The sequence below is a fragment of the Bemisia tabaci genome, chromosome 9 (genome assembly GCF_918797505.1).
Source record: "Bemisia tabaci chromosome 9, PGI_BMITA_v3".
In the NCBI taxonomy this organism is placed as follows: Eukaryota; Metazoa; Arthropoda; class Insecta; order Hemiptera; family Aleyrodidae; genus Bemisia; species Bemisia tabaci.
This window is the reverse complement of record NC_092801.1, coordinates 36,493,050-36,513,901: the sequence shown is the minus strand read 5'-3', so window position 1 is coordinate 36,513,901 and position 20,852 is coordinate 36,493,050. Positions and strand designations below refer to the sequence as shown.

The window sequence follows — 20,852 nt, the reverse complement described above, 5'->3', positions numbered from 1 at the left end:
CCTCGCGGTGGAACTAGCTGCCACGCAGCGTACAACAGGTGAGGCGGCGAGGATATGGACGGTCAAAACGCCTTCAATCCGTGCGTATGCAACACGGACACCCGTAAAGGCCGAATAGTTGTATCCAGGCGTTATGATGAAAGCCGCTCATTATTCGAGCGATATCATGTGACGCATTTTCCTTCTTCCTCTTGCACCGAAACTTTAGATCAGCGTGTGTCGATGACGAAAAATTATACTGATTTTTACCGCGATATTATCAATTTTCCAAAAAATACTCCACTTGCTTTAATGTATTACATGTTACCATCCTGAAATCTGGGCTGCGCTCCCTTGCTGACCTAAACACGATGAATGCGGCAAAATCGTTCCATGAACCTTCAAGGAAAAATTTTTCGAGCATGCATCCCGACAATTTTTTTTTTTTTTTTTTTTTTTTTTTTGAGAGATTGAAGGAGAAATTGAAGAAAGTCCAGTCAGAAATGTACATAAACCTATTATCTAGACCACATTTTGCTATAAGGAACCACTATTTCAGGCTCATTTTAGAAACAACATATGAATCATCGGTTTCCCTATGCAGAAGGTGTTTTCATGGAAGAGCCAGAGATTGTGGTTCCTTGTTGCAAAATGTAATCCATCTGTTCAGAGCTTAGTGAGGCAGTACCCACAGCATGTAGAAAAATCTCCTACTTACTGATTGCTTCAGAGCAATCGAACTGGAGTACCAGTAGACAGGTTTCATAAAAAACAAATTAATAATGAAGTATTCTGAAGGTCCTTCGCCAAAAATCATAGATGATTCGTCGACAGAGATTAAGTAAACGATCGAGATCTTCGGATCACCCTGTAAAAAGAGGTCCCCGCCAATGATTACTACTCAACCCCCCCCCCCCCCCCCGTGGTTCCACGGGCAGTACTTAATGGTTATCTTGCGATTGAGTAATAAGTACGTGCAAATATTATTATTAGCTTATTCCCATTAAAACTACTTGTAGCGTGTATCAGCCTGTATCACGGAAGGAGCTGAGGGGGAGAGGCAGTAAGGTATCTGCATCAGAGGCGTGCCAAAAAAGCATGGAATCCAGGAAGCCTAAGCCCTAGGATTTAAAATTTCGCATACCTACCCTCCCCGCAAAAAAAATAAATTCCCCTGCTTTTCTGGAATTTTATTCCTGTGGATCCAGAAATGCTAAAAAAAATTTTAGAGGAAATTTTAGAAGCTCAAGAAGAATCATAAACTTCCATTTTGTTGAGAGTGAAATTTCAATGTTTTTTTCAGGGCTGTGTTGCTGCGTATCTACCCGCAACAATTACTTATCTGAGAATTTTATGGGAAACTTCAAAACTTGACTCATAATATGTTTTTTCAGCATCTGTAAAAACTCCCCTGTTTCTAGGCGTTCTTGCGTTTCTTAGCATACCTCCTGAGTCCACTGCAGAGGCTTTAAAAAATTCAATGAATATAATTTTGTACGGTTTCATGAAATTTTGCATCTCTGTGTAGACCCCTCTGAAGGTAATTTGTGGTCTCTAAAATCGATGCTGGCTGAACTCTTAAAGCTTAGCACTATGATAGACTTTGGAAACCGTCTTACGCGATTACAAAGTTAGTTAGTTTTGTTAGCTTTTTGAAAGGAAAAATTTATAATATATAATGAGTAGAGAAACTATGCCAAGAGGGGCAGCATTTACTGATAGGAAAAACATAGGGTGGACATGAAAAGTCTCAGAAAACTCTCTAAAAATTGCTAATACCTAATCGGAAAAATCAGGAAAAAAAGTTTAAGTTCCCATACCTTGAAACAAATCCACAATTGGAGGACTTAAGAGTCTTAAAGAGACCTTTCTTTGTTCAGACACGAAAAGAAAGAATCTTGTACTAAATGTAAGTAACTCTTTCCTGTTACGCTGAAGCGCATCCTTTAAATATAAATGATTACTCAATTACACTGATAAGATTGTGGATGCTGATAACATTCCCAATTTTCAAAGAGGAAGTAGTCATGGTCATGTTTTACTGGGCGTTAAACTCATACACCCAAGTGCAGCATACGAGCAGCATATCAAGAGCATACGTACTACTCTGTTAAGATGTCTTGTTCCAGCCCAAAAACGATTAAAGAGTAGGTAGCTTTTATGAGTCGCACCTTGCTTAAAGTAAGAAACCTAGACTATCTATTAAGCGGTTAGTAGAACAAATTTCATCCCCTGTTTTTCATTTTTTTCCCCTCATTAACAAGATGAAAAATACCGACCTCAAAAAAATTTCAGCTTAGGGATGAAAGAAACGCTCAACATTAAAATGTAAAATTGATGACCAGATTCAACTAAAATATCATGTTCAAATCTGGACTGAGTGGAACTATTCATGCGCACTCGTAAACATTACCTTAATAGGCAACCTTGACAACGAAAGCAAGTTCTGGGTAGTTAAAATCTGGTGTTGAGGCTCAGGTCCTGGAGATCGAGTTATTGCTTTTGGTTCTTGTTAGAAAATATCACTGACATGGCAAGGCTTTTCCTGACTGAATCGCCTGATGGTTAACACTTTATGCGGTTTCTATAATTTCTTCCTCACCCAATTCCCTGACTTTTTTTGGCTTTTCCCCGACTCAAAACTTTTGGAACTCCGTGACTCTCCCTGACCTTCCACGGTGGCATGACCTCATGAAAATGGCAAGCCTGAGAAAATCCCAACCTTGATAGCCAGATCTTCCAAAATTTACAAATGCGGTCTCTACAACTAGATGTATTAGTCTCATCTTATATTCATAATCCGTTCATTCTAAACTGAATTGTAAAAAAGAGCATTCTTGAAAGTTAACCACACAGATTCTACAAAAATTTTTGTCAAAGCAGAGAGTAAAGAGATATATTACATATTTAATAACATGACATTCTTGTAAGGACCAACATGGGAGATAAAATACTCCTAACAAGGCTTCCTATTTAGCATACTCATAGGAACATGAAGCATGGGCTTTCGGGCGCATTAAGTAGATGATGAGTTTCCACCTCACCTCTTAGATTTGCATGGCACCATTTGAATCTGATGTGTAAAGAGAGTTGTTGGTGAACAAACTGACTTGTGCTGCGAAGCCGTTGCATGATAAAACTTGAGCATTGTAAAACTTTCCAGACATCACGAATGCAAAGTTCATGATATGTAACTCCATCCAAGAAATGGCAGTAAGATTAAACGAATGGTAATTCTTCAAATGCCAAACCTTCCATTAAAATAGAGGAGGTGACATGCGATTAAAGCAAAAAGGGAAGTGAGGTCTTACCTTCCGCGATGACATCTTCCACAACAACATTGGTTCTCCCAACGGTGAACGATTTCCCGACATAGTTATTCGGCTCCTTCGGGGTGCTGTCTATCCTCGAATCTATTTTGGAGAATAATTTCTTCATTTTGACTGACTTCTCTAGATGCTTGTGTTTAATTAACATGAGACTTATGAGGAGCGATAGAGGCTGAACGAATAACAAGATAATAACAAGCCCTGGAGGGGCTACTTTCGATGTAACCTATATTTTCTGGAGGAAGCACTACTTTACACGCCAGCTTAAATGGACACTTCCCGTTGGATAAAAAGGGTTCGAAAAGGCGTTCTTTCGTTTTGAAAAGAATTGTGGCTCATTTTCGGAGAAATAAACGAGTAGGCTCGAGGCAGACATGTAATTAAAACCAGGAAGATAGGGGCTTCCGTCTAAGAGCTGATGCAAAGGGAACTAACACAACACGGGGGAGGATATTTAACTTGTTTTATTGTGCGATTGCAATTTCGCTAGTAATCACAGTAGATACATCTTGTAATTCACAGAACTTTTAAAGTGAAACCTTCACGCGAGCAGAAAATCGCCATTACTTTACGGCGCTGATTTGAGTCTATTGATGTTTTGACGTGTTTCGAAAATGAAGGTCAAATTTAATTTTACAGTTATTTTCTCCAGTTTCCATGTTGGCGGAACTGGAAACAATGACGTCAGTCTCCTCCTTTTTTTGAGGGCGCGTAATTTGAAATGACGCATCTTGCTGTGATGAGGCTATCCGTTCACGAGCGGAAAATCGTGAAAAAGGAAAAGCCGTGTATGCTTTTGGAAAAACCTATTACCATTTATTTCGATCGATTAAAGAAGGAGGCAACAGAAAGTCACAAATCAAGTAGAAAATAGGGGAGGTCGTTGAGATTATCAGAATGGAGTTCTGATGACTAAGAAAATTAAGAACAGAATAACTTTTGAAATGGCCGAAATTCCATCGGTTTATTTGAGTCTATTTATTTTCAGTTCATCTGAAAGTGTATATAAGTATTTTTACTTCTTGATAATTTCTGTAGCCTGCCTTACTTAGCTATGTCATTTACAGTCAGTGTGATTATATATTTTTGAATTAAGTCTGTCCAAAAGTTTTGTTTTACTAATTCTGGTTCTCATTCTTCGTTACCTACACTTCTGAACTTTTTGTACATACTGCTGTTGCTTTTTTATGATAGAGTTTTTATAATTAAAATTGTTCGGACCCCTTATCATGTCTTCATTTTTATCTTTCATTTTACATGTTTACCTTCATTTTTTCCACAAAGAAAAAAAAGGTGTGGAAAAAGTCACGCTTATCAGTACTTTTCCCATCTTATGGGGGCATCTTGTATTTAAGGTAAGAAGTACGTCCAAAAACGTAAAGAATTTTACTTTTTTTCTTCTTTCGTAGAGGACGCTTTTAGCTTCAAAATGGTGAGCAACATCGTGTACTTTACTACTATCTCTCTGTTTTAATTGGAGTTTTTCAAAAATGAAGAGCGCTTGTCTAGGTCAATCAAGGTAGCTACATGGCTCTTTCCCCCCTTTAGCACGATTTTGAATTATAAGTGTTTCTTACCTTCCAGTGCATGTTTCTTAGAAACTGAAATGTGATATCTTTCAAAGCTTCTCTTTTTTTTTTTAAATTTCCCTAGAAATCAGGGCTCTGGAAGGAACAAGATTTGTGAGTGTAGGCACATAAATTGTTATTCTATGCCACAATACAGCTCAGAAAAATTTACCTAACTTTCAATTTTCAAAAAAAACTTTCTTCGAACAAATTTTTGTTTCTCCAGTTCTAGTAATAGAAACAGTCATATTCACATGCCTGAAAAATTTCAAGCTTGTAGGTCTAAAAGTTTATGAGAAAACTTCTCCAGAAGTTGAACAGATTTCACATTGATTCAAAGGTGACGAAAGTGCTTCTTACCATATAAGAGCCTGGATCTGTTTTAACCAAATCTGAGGAAAAGTATTTTCTTCACCCTAGTGGCTAAGGCTGATTTAATTACTTGGAAAATATTAATAATTTTTCCTTTTTTAATTAAATGTCTAAATAAAACTGACGTTTAAGCTTGACCGTCAGGGTGTCTACTAAAATAGGCTGGCCAAAAATCGGTACTTTTTCAGTGCATTCCCAAGAAATTCAGTACCTTCTTAACAGAAAAATTCAGTACTTTTTCAGTACCTCCAACTGACGACATTTGAAGAATTTCAAAAATTTGAATTTCTTGCTTAAAATGACAAAAAAATGAAAAAAATTCCGGACCTCCTTGCAGAATATCCGCTCTTTTTCAGTACTTCCGGACCACCCTTAAAAAGTCAGTACTATTTCCGAACTTGTAGACACCCTGACAGTGCCAAGTGGAAACGTTTCATTGCTGATGTCCTCTTTCAAATTTTTTAACTCTTGCAAGAGGAAGTCCTGCTTGTTAATGCTGTTTCAATATTTATAAGAGCATTTCATTTTTTTGGGGGGGAAACCATCACACGAATGTGCTCAACAACTTAAGTGTCAAATCTCTCAAGTTTAAGGAAAAATCATTATAAATTTGAGGCGAACATGAGAAGTTTCACCTACAAAAATTAAAAATTTAGTGAGAGAAACTGACATAAGGCAATCAAGATATGTTCCTACACGTGAGAGATGATAATTGTCTGACACACAATTTTTCCTATAAAAATGACCCTATGGCAGGATGTTTAATTAAGATTCATGAGTCAACATAAAGTTGCAAATTGAATCATTAACGGATTTCTCATTGTACTTAGGGATGCTTAGAAAGTAGAAAGTTTCAAGTCCAAATTTATTACAAAATCGGTTTTTATTAGGTATTTACAACAGTACAAATTGAAAACCACAATTAACCAGGTCCTAGATGAAAGACGTTATTTACAAAAAGGTACTGAAAGAATAGATACTGTCAAGCATTGAGAGCCGAGAGTACTTTGTAAATACACACACATTTAAATTCACACCTATTAAAAACGTAAATGCTTTTATGAGAGAATACATTAACTGCATAGAGTTAGAGAATTAAATTGAGACCGACTTGCCTACGGAAGAATTACGTTGCATTGATAATTGGCAAAATAAAATCACACATTCAATAATTCTTCTAAAAGTGAGAATTTTGAAGCATCGCGACTAAATACTAAATTTGTGTGGATCAACACATAGTTTCAATCAGAGTATTACACCTAACAAATATTGAGTATTTCAAAAAGTACATCAAGCATATCGATAGCTTAATACGAAAAATGCGTATCTCAATTACAACATTTAAAAATCTCCAACTACGTTTTGTTTCCTTCAAGGAAAACTAATCAAAATGTTTCCAAATGTTCAAAAATGTTTCAAATGTTTTCTGTGCTTTTCAAAGAATGAGAGAAGAAAGTTCACAGAAAATTTCTAGAGAAACATATTTTCAGGAGGGTTTCCTTGAATGAAATAAAACATGAGTGGAGATTTACAACGTAACAATCTGTGATACAAATTTTTTGACTTAGGCCATCAATATTCTAGATTTTCCTGAATAGCAACATGACTTATTAGTAAAAGGTACTTGAGGACAAATGTATACTAAGTAATTTAAGAATAATAACTAAATAAGTACCTACACATGGCATGAAGAAATATTTGAACATACTTTTTTGGCACGATGTCACCATGCGTAACTTCTTAATTTGTGACAGCTTTGAAAATTCTTTTTTTTGATTTTCGAGAAATTAACTTTTAATATCACATACAAATACAACATGTGATGCCAACAAGGAGTCATCAAGTTAAAACAGCCTTCACAATATTTGAACGGAAGGTGAAAAAAAAAAAAAATGTATATATATTTTGATGAAAGCTGAAACAATTAAGATCTACACATAAAATTCGAATTTGATTTCAAATCAGTAATCAACAGTGCTCCTAAAATTTCATGGTAAAAAGTTGATACTTTGAGGACCAGAATAAATAAAGGACATATAAATGGTAAGTTGGCAAAGTAATAATGACGATACAAAAATTTTAAAAAACACTACGACTATACGAGTTTCGTATGAATAATACAATTTTAACGTCACTCACTGGCACAAGTCAATATTTCTTTTTTGAATTTTACTTCTTTTCTTCTATTATTTCGTTGACCGCAACTGAAACGCGTCAAGAAATATTAATTTGTGCGAGTGAGTTCTGTTAAGATTTTGTTACTTACAAAAATTTAAAATCATGAAAAGAACGATCCAGAAAGGAGCTGAAAGAAATGAAGGAAACAGGGACCGGTTAACATGGTGCACACAGACAGATGAGTTTAGAAGGAATATCGCTTAGTGCCACTTAGGCTTCTTCTTCGTGTTCTTCTTCTTCGAATTCACAATCTTCATCGACTGATGCTTCCTGGTACTGCTGGTATTCGCTCACGAGATCGTTCATGTTGGACTCGGCTTCAGTGAATTCCATCTCGTCCATGCCTTCGCCTGTGTACCAATGCAAGAAAGCTTTGCGCCTGAACATAGCCGTGAACTGTTCCGACACTCGCTTGAAAAGCTCCTGGATCGCGGTTGAGTTTCCGATGAATGTTGCAGACATTTTCATTCCCTTTGGTGGAATGTCACAAACAGCGGTCTTGCAGTTGGATGGGATCCATTCGACAAAGTAGGAGGAGTTTTTGTTCTGTACGTTCATCATCTGTTCGTCGACTTCCTTCATTGACATCTTACCACGGAAGATGGCAGCGACGGTGAGGTATCGGCCGTGACGTGGGTCGCAGGCGGCCATCATGTTCTTCGAGTCGAACATTTGTTGGACGAGTTCAGGGACAGACGTGGCACGGTAGTTGACAGAGCCACGGGCGGTGAGAGGTGCGAAACCAGGCATGAAGAAGTGCAAACGTGGGAAGGGAACCATGTTCACGGCCAATTTGCGGAGATCAGAGTTCAGTTGACCTGGAAAACGAAAGAGGAACCAATGAAGGATTGAAGAAGCAAATTTCAACACAGCTAAATGTCCACAGACTCAGCGAGAAATATTTCCTGACTTTTAACAGGGAGTCTAGTTTTTTTTTTTTTTTTTTTTTTTTTTTTTTTTTTTTTTTTTTTTTCATTTTGGGAAACCCTGATTTTTGACTGCTAAATTTTGATTTCAGAACTTTCCCAAACCCTAATTTTTAGCAGAGAAAAATGTAACTTCGCAAAAATAGCTTGATAAACAAATCCGATCGGACGGCTGACTTTTCTCAAATCCCGATTTTACTACCGCTTGTTCCTCAAATCCTGTTGAAATCGGGAGTAAATCCTGATTGACCTCAAATCCTGATAGAATCAGGAAATTCCTGATGCTAGACACCCTGTTCAAGGGGTTTTCTCCGACCTAGATGATAAAAGTTAAGAAACTGTAAAAAGACTATTGTTGTAATGTCACTCTAATTAAAAGAAAAATAAGAGCCTTTTTCTCGGGTATTAATCATCCAGTTAACAAGAATTTCATCTCCTTTTCAGAAAATATTTCTCTGGATACACTTTTCAGAGTTTAACTAGGAATGTTGAACCCTGACACCAGGTTGAGATTGATTGAGTGGGCAGTGCTGATATTTTTTCAAATTTTAAGATTTTTCAAACTTCTAGACTTTTCCACAAGATTCCCTGACCTGATGTAACTCCCCAGCAATTCCCAATTTTTCAAACCTGTAAAAATGTTGAGAAAACCGAGTCTCAGCATTTTAGCAATTTAACTAGTCTCAGTAAAATTGATTACCAAAACTTTTACGAACTTCAATGCTGTGTCCAAAAAGTATTCATTTTAGTTTTATTTTTCCATAGGTATTAAACATAAATGGCTAGATTTAGCTTTTCCTAAAGTAAAGTCTGACATATTCGACTATATTTTCTCAATTTTTAGAATTCAAGTACTTCCAAGCACCAAAAAAGTTCAGAGAAAAATAACGTATAAATTAGACTTAGTCTTGAAAACTTTGCAGACATCATTAAAAAAAATATTTTGAGTTTCTAAGATGAGATGACCAGTTAATATGCATTTCTATTTTATTGTTCATCAGTTTTTTTTTATTTGTTCAAGTGCAGACTTGCAAGAAACATGTCCCAATATTGAATTCCTACATGAGTACGATAAAATCTTCATAAATTAGGGTTAAACATCGAGGGAGTGGTCATGCATGTTTACCTGGGAATCGGAGACAGGTTGTAACTCCGGACATAGTTGATGAGACGAGATGGTTGAGATCACCATAGGTGGGGGTTGAGAGCTTCAGTGTACGGAAGCAGATGTCGTATAAGGCTTCATTGTCGATACAGAAAGTTTCATCTGTGTTTTCGACCAACTGATGGACTGACAGGGTAGCGTTGTAAGGTTCCACAACGGTGTCTGAGACCTGAAAACCAGATGAATACTGTGTTGGCAAGATGGTGAGTACAGTTAGAAGTGTCGTCAGGCAAGTTGGCTGTCGATTGCTTTCTACCCGATCTGCCTACTTGGCCATTTCTACACAGGTTGAAGGTGCTTCAGTTGGTTGCTACCAATCAGGGCACGCGTAGGGTCTCTTAATGGTTATCACATTTATAAGATGAAAGAGACTAAGTTTTTATCCCCCCCCCCCCCCTCTTTTTTATGAATGATTAGGCTTACATCATTGTTTCAAAATGTTTTACATTGGAATTTATCTGTTTGTTACAATCCACAAAGACGTATATGCCCAAAAAAAATTTGTGAATCAACAAGGGTATCCCATCTTTCCTCCGAAATTCGAGATTGATCACCTTATTTTTGCTCTTGGTGAAGACATCGCTGCAATTTGGCAAAACGCATGCAAGTTTCACCTGGATTTTGCAGAGAATAACCTACTATTACTCTATCACTTACACAGCCCAATTTTTTTGCAACCCTGAGATATCATAAGGTGCCACTCTTTGGGGAAAGTAAGTAAGTGTTATTTTTAATGGAAATGTAGCAGCCAACAGCCGAGTCACCCACATGTCTGAGCAGAAAGTATTTGACAGTCATCTTCCCTGACGACACCTATAAATCATTATGAAAAAGTCTGGAAATTCATTATCAAAAGCTAAAGCCATTATGCAATTTATCAGTGCTTCTATCAAGATTAAGATTTAGGAGAGTCATGAGTAGAAAAAAATGTCAAGGTATGAAGGAGAATGTCCTTCTTTTTTTCCAGTTCTTGGTCAAACTAAATTGTACATATAATCAGATGTAATACAAGACAGGGATTCTTAAAACCTGATCATTAATTCATCAGTTATGCAACATTTAGTGACACACAGGGTCATGCAATCTGGCACCCTGATAGTGTCGTTCCTGTGTGTATTCGAAACTAAAAAAAAAGATTTTCTAAAAAAAAGTTTTATGACTTTGCGGAGCACTTTTTTTAGGATCTGCTGGGTGGATTTTCAAAAACTTCGTTTGTGTTTATTCCTAACTTTCTCCTTTAAATAAAGACAAGCGGGATTTCTGCAATTACCCTCCAGAAAGGAAAATAAATCCAGTCTGAAGGGCCTTTATGGGTAAAATTTATTTACTTTTGTCTCAGGAATTCAAAAAAATTTTAATTTGTGACTTTCCAATAGCCCTCTCTTCTAAAGGCGGAAGGAATGTCTAAGAAATCAAGCAAAAAATCTGAAAATCTACCTAGGAGAGCTTGGAAAAGTGTACCTCAGCACCACTTAATTTTACATAGCGAAAATAGGAATTCATGACTCCCTTAACTTTTCTACACAAAACTATTGCTTCAGTAAGAGTCCTCTACAACACCATAAATTTCCATTTTACGGCAAAGTTTCTAGATTGATATGAGACATCAAATGTTACATTTACACGACTGAACTCTTTAACCTGAGATTTCAGTGTGTTATAATCATTGACATTTTCAAACAAACATCCTCATTCCAAGAGAAGTGAACGAATACAAAAAAGTTGAACGATCAAATTATACGGTGAAGATGATTACCTTGGGGGATGGGACAACACTGAACGTGTTCATGATTCTGTCAGGGTATTCTTCACGGATTTTGGAGATAAGGAGCGTTCCCATTCCGGATCCAGTACCGCCACCAAGTGAGTGGGTCAGCTGGAAACCTTGTAAGCAGTCACAGCTTTCTGACTCTTTCCTGTGAACAAATTTGGAACACTGTTAGAGTTGAGGGGAAAAAAAATAATACAAAGATTCTCCAATGTTCTTCTTTACTTCAATGGTTTTCCAATTGCAGTTTGGGAACAAAACAAGTTGATGAGCTCCTTAACGACAGAAGTGCAATAACTTCTTCCCCTTATTAAGCAGAGATTGTGACTGCTATTAAAGTGGATACATTTTTCCAAAGTATACTTCACGGCCACATAATGAAAATTTTTGACTGCTTCATGTATTAAATAAAAAGTAATTCTTTGACATCTTGACAACTGTAATGGAAAAAAGTTGATGAAGTTATTTACCTGAGACATCAGCAAGGATTAATTGCTGTAGTTAGCAGTTTAAACTTGAAACAAGGACACAGGCAGCTTTCAGTTCTTAACTCCTCTTCCGGGTGACTAATTTCACTGAGCTCTTTGGAGTGAAAATTCCGGAGCTAACATCAAATTCCTTTTTTTTCAAGTAAGTGGCAGAAACCCCACTTATCACAAGAATTTAAAAATTGGAGCTATGAAAATCGAAATTTTTTGCTTTGAGTTTTCAACTCGGAGGCTTTAGGGGAGGATAATTTATATTACCTGACAACGTCTAAAACAGCATCCACCAATTCAGCGCCCTCAGTATAATGTCCTTTGGCCCAGTTGTTGCCGGCACCACTCTGTCCAAAAACAAAGTTATCAGGTCGGAAAATCTGACCGAATGCAGCGGATCGTACAGAGTCCATGGTTCCAGGTTCCAAATCGACAAGGATTGCACGAGGCACATACTTGTGACCTGAAAAGTCAATTGAAATATTATTACATTTGTTCTGCCAGATTAGAAGTTAATCCAACGTCATACTATCTCCTCATAAAAATTTTTCTCTATGCATTCTACCTGACTATGCATTTAAGTCCACACAAACCAAAATTGCAAAAAAACCTCCCTCTATGTGAGCATTGACTCTAGTATACGAAATCTGGAGAGGGTAAGGAAGTCCCGCTTTCTTCTGTACACACGTGTTTTAAGAAGAATGAACATTTTATTTTTTGGCTGTGTAGAGCTTTGACAACTTAATTTTCTCTAGAGCAACCAAGTATATGAATAGCCAAAGCACAAAACCCCGAACCTCCGTTTGCAACATTGCTGACTTCTAGTCATACTTTCTACATTATGTCTATGGAAAACTAGTCACATAATATCTTTAAAACTTCAGTAATTTTTCTTCTCTGTTGACAGAATGTTCTGTAAAAATTTTTAGCTAAAAAGTTGACTCATTTCTCTTCAAAAAATATGATCATGGCAGAAATTTTGAAACTCTGGGATGGAGATATGAGCTTTCGCTCTTTGGCTATTGATAATATAACAAAATATAAATAAAGATAGTAACCTCCTCCACATTCATTGTAGTAAACGTTGATCCTTTCAAGTTGAAGATCTGAGTCTCCAGTGTAGTTACCAGTGGGGTCGATGCCATGTTCACCTGAGATGACTTCCCAGAACTGAAAAAAAACAAACAGAACAAAATTACTTTCATCCTAAAATCAACATTGGAAACAATTTTGATTTAATTTTGTCTTGAGTAGTTTTAAGAAATGAGAAACAGAATACGAATTTAAAACAGCCAAGATGATTTGAAGGACTTACGTTTCTCTCTCTAGAGTGTCTACAAACTCAGCAAGGAAAATACTAACAGACTGTTCAAGATTTTATCGGAACAAAATTTTATGGCTTTTGCATTGAAAATTGGACGTATATATGCTAGAAGGAACAATGTGCATAGGATTTGCATGAAACGTAGTTCCGTTTAAAATAAATACGTTTAGTTGGCATTCATAAAACACAGATGAAGGCGTAAAAATTTACACAAGCTGACCAAATATACTCCAGCCCTCGACAAATAAGTTGGCGCATATCTAAACTGCAACAGAGAATTGTTTGAAATCACTCTACATATAAAGTAAATGCAAGGAGCAAGATGGCCGATCTTCCTTCGCACTCTGGAAGTGCATGAACTTATCCAGCACGGACTCTCTTACATAGCAGAAACAGAACCTTCGCTCACAGGCTCAGGCCAACCCAGAACAATACTAAGCAAGCGTAATACCTACAGCCAGAGAATTCCTCTGCAATAGTAAATGCAATTATAGAATTTAAGCGGCTGAGTGGAGGTAAATTACAGGAGGAGGAAGATAATGGAAAACGTAAGAGAAACCTGGGAGATGGATGATGGTGACCATGCTTGCGGTCACAAAAACAGCTGATAAAAATAGTGAATATCGGTGCTCGGAGGTATCATTTAAAGAACAGAAGTTCGGTAAGGAGAAAATAGTTGAAAATACGATTAATAAATGGAGGATAAAAGTATTAGGCTTGGAAGAATAAAGAACCCCGCAGGTTAGGAGGCCACACGCCGAAGCTGAGTTAAAGTTAAATTGTATGGGAAAATGGAAATTACCTTGGAACCAATCTGGTTTCCACACTGGCCAGCTTGAAGATGAACGATTTCACGCATTTTGAGTTAAATTTGAGTATAAGAGCAAGTAAAACTTAAAATTTCACAGAGCGGTACACAGTTCTAGGCACAGCAAGCGGACGTTTTGACGGTTTCAGCAAAACAATGAATTTTGCCGCCAACAAGAAAAGCCGTTAAAATAAACATTGTATCATTCCGCAGCAACGAAAATTTCAAATGATAATGGATTTCATCATCTTCGCTCAATCCTTACGATTGAAAATATTATTTTTAATTTCAAAATTGTAATTTTTCATTTAATTTATTGTAACTAAACTTATTTATGGGACAAACTATGAAAAAACGACTAATAACCTTAGAACTACTTTTTGTGCACGAAATTCTAACGTCCAATCAAAATGAAGCGATTACGTCATCGTTATCAGGTGACCTCGCGGCGGGTTTCGCGTCGCGGTTCAAATTAACGGACAAATTTTGATAACGGCTAAATTTTCAAGGCTTTGTTCTCAGTTCTGATCCCATCCCATTTCAAATGCAAGGCCTTTGACCCCCTCGACTATAAACCACTGAATTTATCAACGTTATGTAATAAAATTGCATTATTTGTCACTGAAGTTTTTCGCGCGCATTTTAATGACCATTATTAATTTGAGGTATTATTAAGTGCTGCAAGGAATGGGCTGTTTCCAAATCATCAGATAAAAACTTCCAAGAAATCTAAGTTCTGGCAATAGTAGGAACCGTGACAACTTGACGACTAAAATTACGATTTTCTTCAACTTCACATCCTCCGATATTTCTAGTATTCTATCTTTTTTTGGAATAAATCAAAGTAAATCTCAGGAACACCCCCCCCCCCCCTCCCCCTTACTGAAATGAATTAAAAAAGCGCCTACTTTCAGTGCCAATTTCCCTTAAGAACTGTCCAAGTTTATAACTTACTCAATTTTAATAGCGCTTGTTTGCTGAGAATTGTTGTTTTTTTCTCCCATCCATGATAACAAAAAAGATGGTTACCTAAATATGCATTTGAGAGAAAGAAGAAAATCCCACGGAAAAGTAAAAATTGTGACAGAAATGGGAATAAAACCGCAGACCTTTCACCCAGAGCGCAACACCTGAAGCCTCTGCGCTGTTCCAGTTGTGAATTACGAGAGGCGTTATTTTGCCACATCAGTATACTGATGTGGCAAAATAACGCCTCTCAAAAAAAAAATTGCAAAGAGGATTTCTTATAAGAAATCCGCAATTTTTTTTTTTTTTTTAAATTGTTCTACCTATTTCCAGGGTTATGATCGCAAAAACGGCGACATAGGAGCTCGATGTGGAAACTTTCGACTACATACTGATAAAAATGTAGGGGGACATGACTTAATCCCCTCTGGTCAGTCTAAAAAAATTCCTCACTTCTGGAAGACGGTAAAAGTGCCTACGCTTGAACCAAAAAAATTAAAATTCAGTGTACTTTGTTTTTTCTTACTATTCATTACTGAAAAATTTTCATCAAAAAATTTTCTTACACACTCATCAATTTCAGCTGTTCGTATGCATGGTAGGGTCTTACATATTCTCTGAACTCCTGTCTAGAATTTCAATTTTTTCAAAATTAACTATGCGGCATTCATTGAAAATCGCAATGGCACACTGAGAGGGACTGAGATTAATGTTTGGACAACAACAAAAGAGGAAGCATAATATTGCTGACATTTACTTTAATTTCCCTTTCAATTTTGGGTCCTTTGGCTCATAGGTTCCATATCCTCTAATATTAAGACCTTGAAGTACACTCCTGCTTTCGATAACAATATCCTGAAAATTCTGATTTCCTAGACTCTCACTGACCTTCAAACAACACTTCCACTCAATTTTGTGCTTCATTTATAGGGGGACCTAGAGGAAAAGACCCATAAAAACAGTTTTTGAAAGGACTGAATTATTGGTGATATAAATAAAACTTGCATGGAAATAAATTCTGTAAATTCAATGGTAAAATCCAATTTAAAAAGCATCAAAAAGTGAGTTTAAACTTTTCTATCTTCATGTAAATTTGAAACTTTTAACTTCTCGAAATATAAAAACTGCACTTGTGCGCCTTGTCCTCCAACTCCCTCAATTACAGTGACTTTCGCTAAACTGTGGATGAAATTGTCGCTTTTAAATAAATTGTAGAAAATTGTACTCAGGAGTTATACGTACATTCCCTTTCTAATAGGCCCTGCTGAAGTTGTTGAACATATTTACTAATGACAAAATTCTCTGACCTTTACAGGAGGTTGCCAAGAATTCACTGACTTTCCAAGTTTTACGGACTGCTGGAAACCCTGATTTACTGCAGCAACCAGTTTTTTTCACTCTTCCACATCTTTACCATACTACAAATAAGTCTTGGATGATGAAGTTTCAGACAAAATAGAAGAATTATTAATGAAAAAATTTTATTAATTACTTAGAAGTTAGAACACCTGAGACTTGCGTATACAACGCTTAGAAATGCTTAAAAGTTAAAACCTTAAGAAAATTTGAGTGAGAGTATTCAAACTTGTAATTAAAAGAATAACATTTCAAAGTTTGAGATACAGATCCTTACATGAATTTAACTAGACTAAAAAATTTTTTTACACTTAACAGGAATGCATTACCAGTCGGATTACAGAATGTGATGAAGCGTCTCTGAGTCTGCTGTCACGGCAGTAAATTAAACTTCTTAATTTTTAGGTAAAAAATGGAAACACAAGAAAGTAACGGGAGATTTTAAAAAGACAATAGGCAAGTCATGACATGAACATGTTTTAATGATCCCTTAATGACAAGAGCCTGGTTTCTACGATCAAAAAATGGGTTTCATTGATGCAACTATCAAGAGTTACTAATGAAAACCAAGAGACACCTCTATGTTTTGACTAACATGAACCGCGAGCTGAATATCAAGACATTTATTTGATGATCTGTTCGCAATTTATGTTGATAAAAGATTTATGGCTCTTTCTTATTTTGATTGGCAACCCTCAACAATTGTAAGAATGGCGCATTTTGATCACGGAAACCAAGTTATGCAAAATTGCGAGCGAACAAAATTCGACATTCTATCGATTCTTTCCAGGTTTTTTTCTTTGAACGTTTATAAAACTAATACTGCTCTGGTTTAAAACTTTAAGTCAACTACAGGAATATGAAAGAACAATACAGGTGATAGTGATTGACAGGTTGCAGTTGAGAAAATAAACTACTGAGGTGAATTAAAACAACAGATGGATGTGAATTATAAGACTAACTAACTCAAGATCCAACTGAGTAATCGATTCTGGAGTATCTGTTTGATTCCTAACCTGTAGCAATGAGACATTGGATCAAGTAACTTGAAGTCAATTATTACTAGAATACGTAGGATTTTTGAGAGCTTTATAATGCAGAAAAAAATTTTTCTTTAAGTAAAAGGCAATGAGTTATTAAAATGCTTGATAAAATAAATACATAATAAAAAAATAAGAGAATAACTTTTCAATACTAAAAGCATCCAGTGCAGTTTAGAAAGTCAATAAATAAGAGAAAAATCATACAAAGATTCAATGAGGATTATAACCCATTGTCGACACTTTCAAAATTCAGCATCCCGCATGCTGTTTTCCAAATTAGTATTCCTGTGACTGAGATTTTGATTTGCCGCTCTTGACTGGTCCAGAGGTGGTTCCGGTTTTCTTCGGCAGGAGGATGGCCTGAATGTTGGGCAGGACACCACCCTCAGCAATGGTAACTCCAGTGAGAAGTTTGTTCAATTCTTCGTCGTTACGGATGGCAAGCTGCAGGTGACGTGGGATGATCCTGAAAAAAAACGATACAATTTAGAAATCGTTGGATTCAGATTAAATGTACAATGAAGTGTCTGGAGATTTGGGGGGGGGGGGGGGGATAAAAATGTGACTTCGTATGAGTCTTTCTATCTATAAACAAAAAGTAAATTCAGCCATAAAAAAAAAGACAACATTCTTTCCATAGAAAAGATTTGAAAAACTGAGATGTTGCCTCCAGTTTAACAGAGATGAAGACTTTCTATTATTTACAGAGGAAAAGTGAAAAATGAATCGACCATGAATAAGCAAATTAATTCAGGTACTTGGGATTGTTCGAAGAGCTACCTAAAATTTCAGCGATGACTTCTATTGAACAAGGACAACTTCTGCCACACGAATTAGGAAATTAAATTCCCTGACATTTCCTCCATTTCTCTGATAAAGTTAGGTAAACTTGGGAATAAAAAGGATGACTAAGATGATATAACTGGAAATAGTATTCATGCACCATTTGTTGTTCGACAAACAAGGTCTGGAAAGCAAATAAAAGTCACTTATTAATTTTTTCCTGACTTTTTTCTGAAGGTCGACTGAAGTTTCATTTAGACTTTCCTGATATTCAAAATGAAATTTTCTGATTTTTCGCCTGAGAACATTGATACCTGATGGATTTTGTTAACCAACAGATCTAACCCTTGGGGCCCTAGGTTTTTTTTTTCTCTCCAGATGGCACCGCATTCTATTAGCAGTAGCCTAAAGTTGTAGTTCAGATCCTTCCTGACAGAAAACGTACACTTTATGATTTGATACATCGATTACAGAATGAGACAGAGGGGAGCCTCTGGCCGGCAGCCGCAAAAAGAGTTTTGCATGGGCCAGGGCGTGCGTTGCACAACTAATCTCATCAGGGTGTCTACTAAAACAGGCTGGCCAAAAATCAGTACTTTTACAGTACATTCCCGAGAAATTCAATAACTCCTTGACAGAAAAGTTCAGTACTTTTCTAGTACCTTCATTTGACAAAATTCAAAAAATTTCAACAGTTTAAATTTCTCGCTGAAATTGCAACAAAAAAGACCAAAAGATGAAAAAAGTTCTGGGCCTTCATGCGGAATTTCCGCACTTTTTCAGGACCTCCAGACTGCCCTTAAAAAATCAGTACTATTTCTGGACTTGCAGACACCCCTGCTCATGCATATTGCATAGGCCTCAAAGGGTTCAACAATTGAATCAAATGTATTTTTTCTGCACAGGCTTAAGTAAGTGTACGTAGCTAAAAAAATGCTTGATGCACTCAGCGTTTCCTGATCCAGGACCAAGTTCCCTGATGACATTAAATTTCCAGATATTTTTTCTTTCTGTTATTAGTGATGGTGGAAGCTCCTGCTTCCACATTTTTCCCTAGCAGTAGCAACCTTGGTCCACACATATTAAGTAAGTATGCCAAATTTTTTTTAAGTCTGAGATCGATTTTCCAAGATGGCACTACTTACTGGACTTCGGAGGCTCAAATCATATTACAATAACCAAGTAATTCAATGAGAAGTAATATATACCTGGTTTTTTTGTTGTCTCTGGCAGCATTTCCAGCTAATTCAAGAACTTCAGCAGTCAAATATTCAAGAACAGCAGCCAGGTAAACTGGTGCGCCTCCTCCAACTCGTTCAGCATAGTTGCCTTTCCTTAGCAGTCTGTGGATACGCCCAACGGGGAACTGCAGTCCAGCTCTGCTAGACCTCGTCTTTGCTTTGGTCTTAGATTTACCTATAAGAGTAAGAGTGGAGAAAACGGCTTGAAAAAATTCCAACTTCAATACAAAGAAAAAAGTACAGGGTAAATGGTGATTTTTTTTCCCCATTCCATACTAAAAAATACCACACTGGATTTCAATGATACTTAGTAAAATTTTGTGTTCTTGGTTTTACTTTATCGATTCATATCAATTACTCGATAAGCGCTCATTGAACACAGATAATTGTAAAAATGATCTCATTAACGAAATCTATTTTAAAATTGTCCTTCTGGAAAATTCATATGGGTGAATCAAGTTAAGTACAGGTCACTGCCACATACCAATGTCCCTACCTGCTACCATCCGTCTCAAGTGCAATGTCGCTGTATTCATGCAACAAAGGTGAATACTAATAAATCAATTGACAGTGGAGTGGATACAATTTTGATTTGGGTGACATAATTCCAATAGAACTAAGTAAAGGTTTAGTAAATGATGTGGGCGCGACTAAAATAATTCCTAGGAAACTGAGAAAGGCTAATACATTCAACATTCTGATACTCTGAAAATTGTGTGCCACTTAAAACAGCAATTGAAAGTATTGGCGCTCGAAAAATTTGCAATGAAGAACCCCTCATGACAGAGGAATTGGCCTTCGCTTCTTCGCATCGTTTCAAGAAAAGAACTGGTCAAAGGTATGGCTTATATACGGCTGTTGCTATGAGAGTAAAATTATGTATAATAAAAGGCAACATTTATAATGAATTGAGCAAGCTTTCAGATTCGACATTGGAGGTAAAAGAAAATAACGGAAATAAAATGTGCAGTCATGCTGAAATCTAGTTGTCATGATGATAAGATATGGGAGTTGGAGCAAGTTACAATCGGACCTTTCAGAATATCTGATTGCTATAGCTTGTTGCGTTTGGGATTTAGATTGATATAAGTTATGCGTAATGAGGATGAAAAGAGAAATTTGACGAACAACGAATTCAAAGTAGGATTCCATTCGATTAGTGCAAGAATCACGATGAGGAGATAGCAAAATTGGAGTGGAGATAAAAGGCGTGGAAGGACCTCGAGGAAAATTGCGATCGGTGTCATAATTGTTGGTGATAACAGAAAAAAAGATGCTTACCTCCTTTTCCACGGCCAGACATGATTAGTCGAGATTAAATAAACGAAAACGAATTGATGAAAAGTTGCTGAAATTGCTGGAAAATCCGCGTGAATCTCTGAGACAGGCCGCCAAACGAGAAAGAAAAGAAAATGGCCCGATTGCCGCGCAAAAAACGAATGGGCTACAGTTACCACCACGAAAAAAAAATAATTTACTTTCTTGATTTTTTTGTAAAATATTTTAACGTCATAATGACATTAAAATGAATGAAAAGCATATTAAATGAATGACATAAAACATTTTC

At 36.5% G+C, this 20,852-nt stretch overlaps 3 protein-coding genes and 1 long non-coding RNA gene across 4 annotated transcripts in view; 1 reads left to right on the top strand and 3 right to left on the bottom strand.

Annotated features, from left to right (window-relative positions):
• Positions 1-3,953, bottom strand: part of LOC109036079 (uncharacterized) — a 43,630-nt gene extending 39,677 nt beyond the window's left edge. The window contains exon 1 of the mRNA XM_019050003.2: positions 3,291-3,953. Within this exon, the coding sequence (XP_018905548.2) occupies positions 3,291-3,456 (166 nt within the window). The 5' untranslated portion in view covers positions 3,457-3,953. The remainder of the gene's footprint in view (positions 1-3,290) is intronic.
• Positions 1,808-7,012, top strand: LOC140225385 (uncharacterized). Its single transcript, XR_011900504.1, has 2 exons — positions 1,808-2,126; positions 3,948-7,012. It is a non-coding gene; the product is annotated as an uncharacterized lncRNA (long non-coding RNA).
• Positions 6,113-14,065, bottom strand: LOC109036080 (tubulin beta-2B chain). Its single transcript, XM_019050004.2, has 6 exons — positions 13,891-14,065; positions 12,823-12,934; positions 12,032-12,227; positions 11,274-11,433; positions 9,479-9,686; positions 6,113-8,244 (listed from the first exon to the last, which is right to left on the bottom strand). Exons 1-6 carry the CDS (start codon positions 13,945-13,947, stop codon positions 7,637-7,639), a joined length of 1,341 nt encoding a protein of 446 aa, XP_018905549.1. The 5' UTR covers positions 13,948-14,065; the 3' UTR covers positions 6,113-7,636.
• Positions 14,066-16,326: 2,261 nt separating this feature from the next.
• LOC109036077 (histone H2A) lies at positions 16,327-20,722 on the bottom strand. Its single transcript, XM_019050001.2, has 3 exons — positions 20,567-20,722; positions 19,253-19,460; positions 16,327-17,727 (listed from the first exon to the last, which is right to left on the bottom strand). The coding sequence occupies exons 1-3, from the start codon at positions 20,586-20,588 to the stop codon at positions 17,538-17,540; spliced, it is 420 nt and encodes a 139-aa protein (XP_018905546.1). The 5' UTR covers positions 20,589-20,722; the 3' UTR covers positions 16,327-17,537.
• Between the last annotated feature and the right edge of the window lie 130 nt (positions 20,723-20,852).

Bases quoted from the DNA above. Each gene is read 5' to 3' on its own strand.
- LOC109036077 (XM_019050001.2), bottom strand. From the start codon at position 20,588: ATGTCTGGCCGTGGAAAAGGAG. The intron at 19,461-20,566 runs GTAAGCATCTTT...TTACTCTTATAG, and splicing joins GTCTGGCCGTGGAAAAGGAG to GTAAATCTAAGACCAAAGCA. The intron at 17,728-19,252 runs GTATATATTACT...GTTTTTTTTCAG, and splicing joins AGAGACAACAAAAAAACCAG to GATCATCCCACGTCACCTGC.
- LOC109036080 (XM_019050004.2), bottom strand. From the start codon at position 13,947: ATGCGTGAAATCGTTCATCTTCAAGCTGGCCAGTGTGGAAACCAGATT. The intron at 11,434-12,031 runs GTAATATAAATT...ATTTGTTCACAG, and splicing joins GCTGTTTTAGACGTTGTCAG to GAAAGAGTCAGAAAGCTGTG. The intron at 9,687-11,273 runs GTAATCATCTTC...TCTGGTTTTCAG, and splicing joins GTGTTGTCCCATCCCCCAAG to GTCTCAGACACCGTTGTGGA.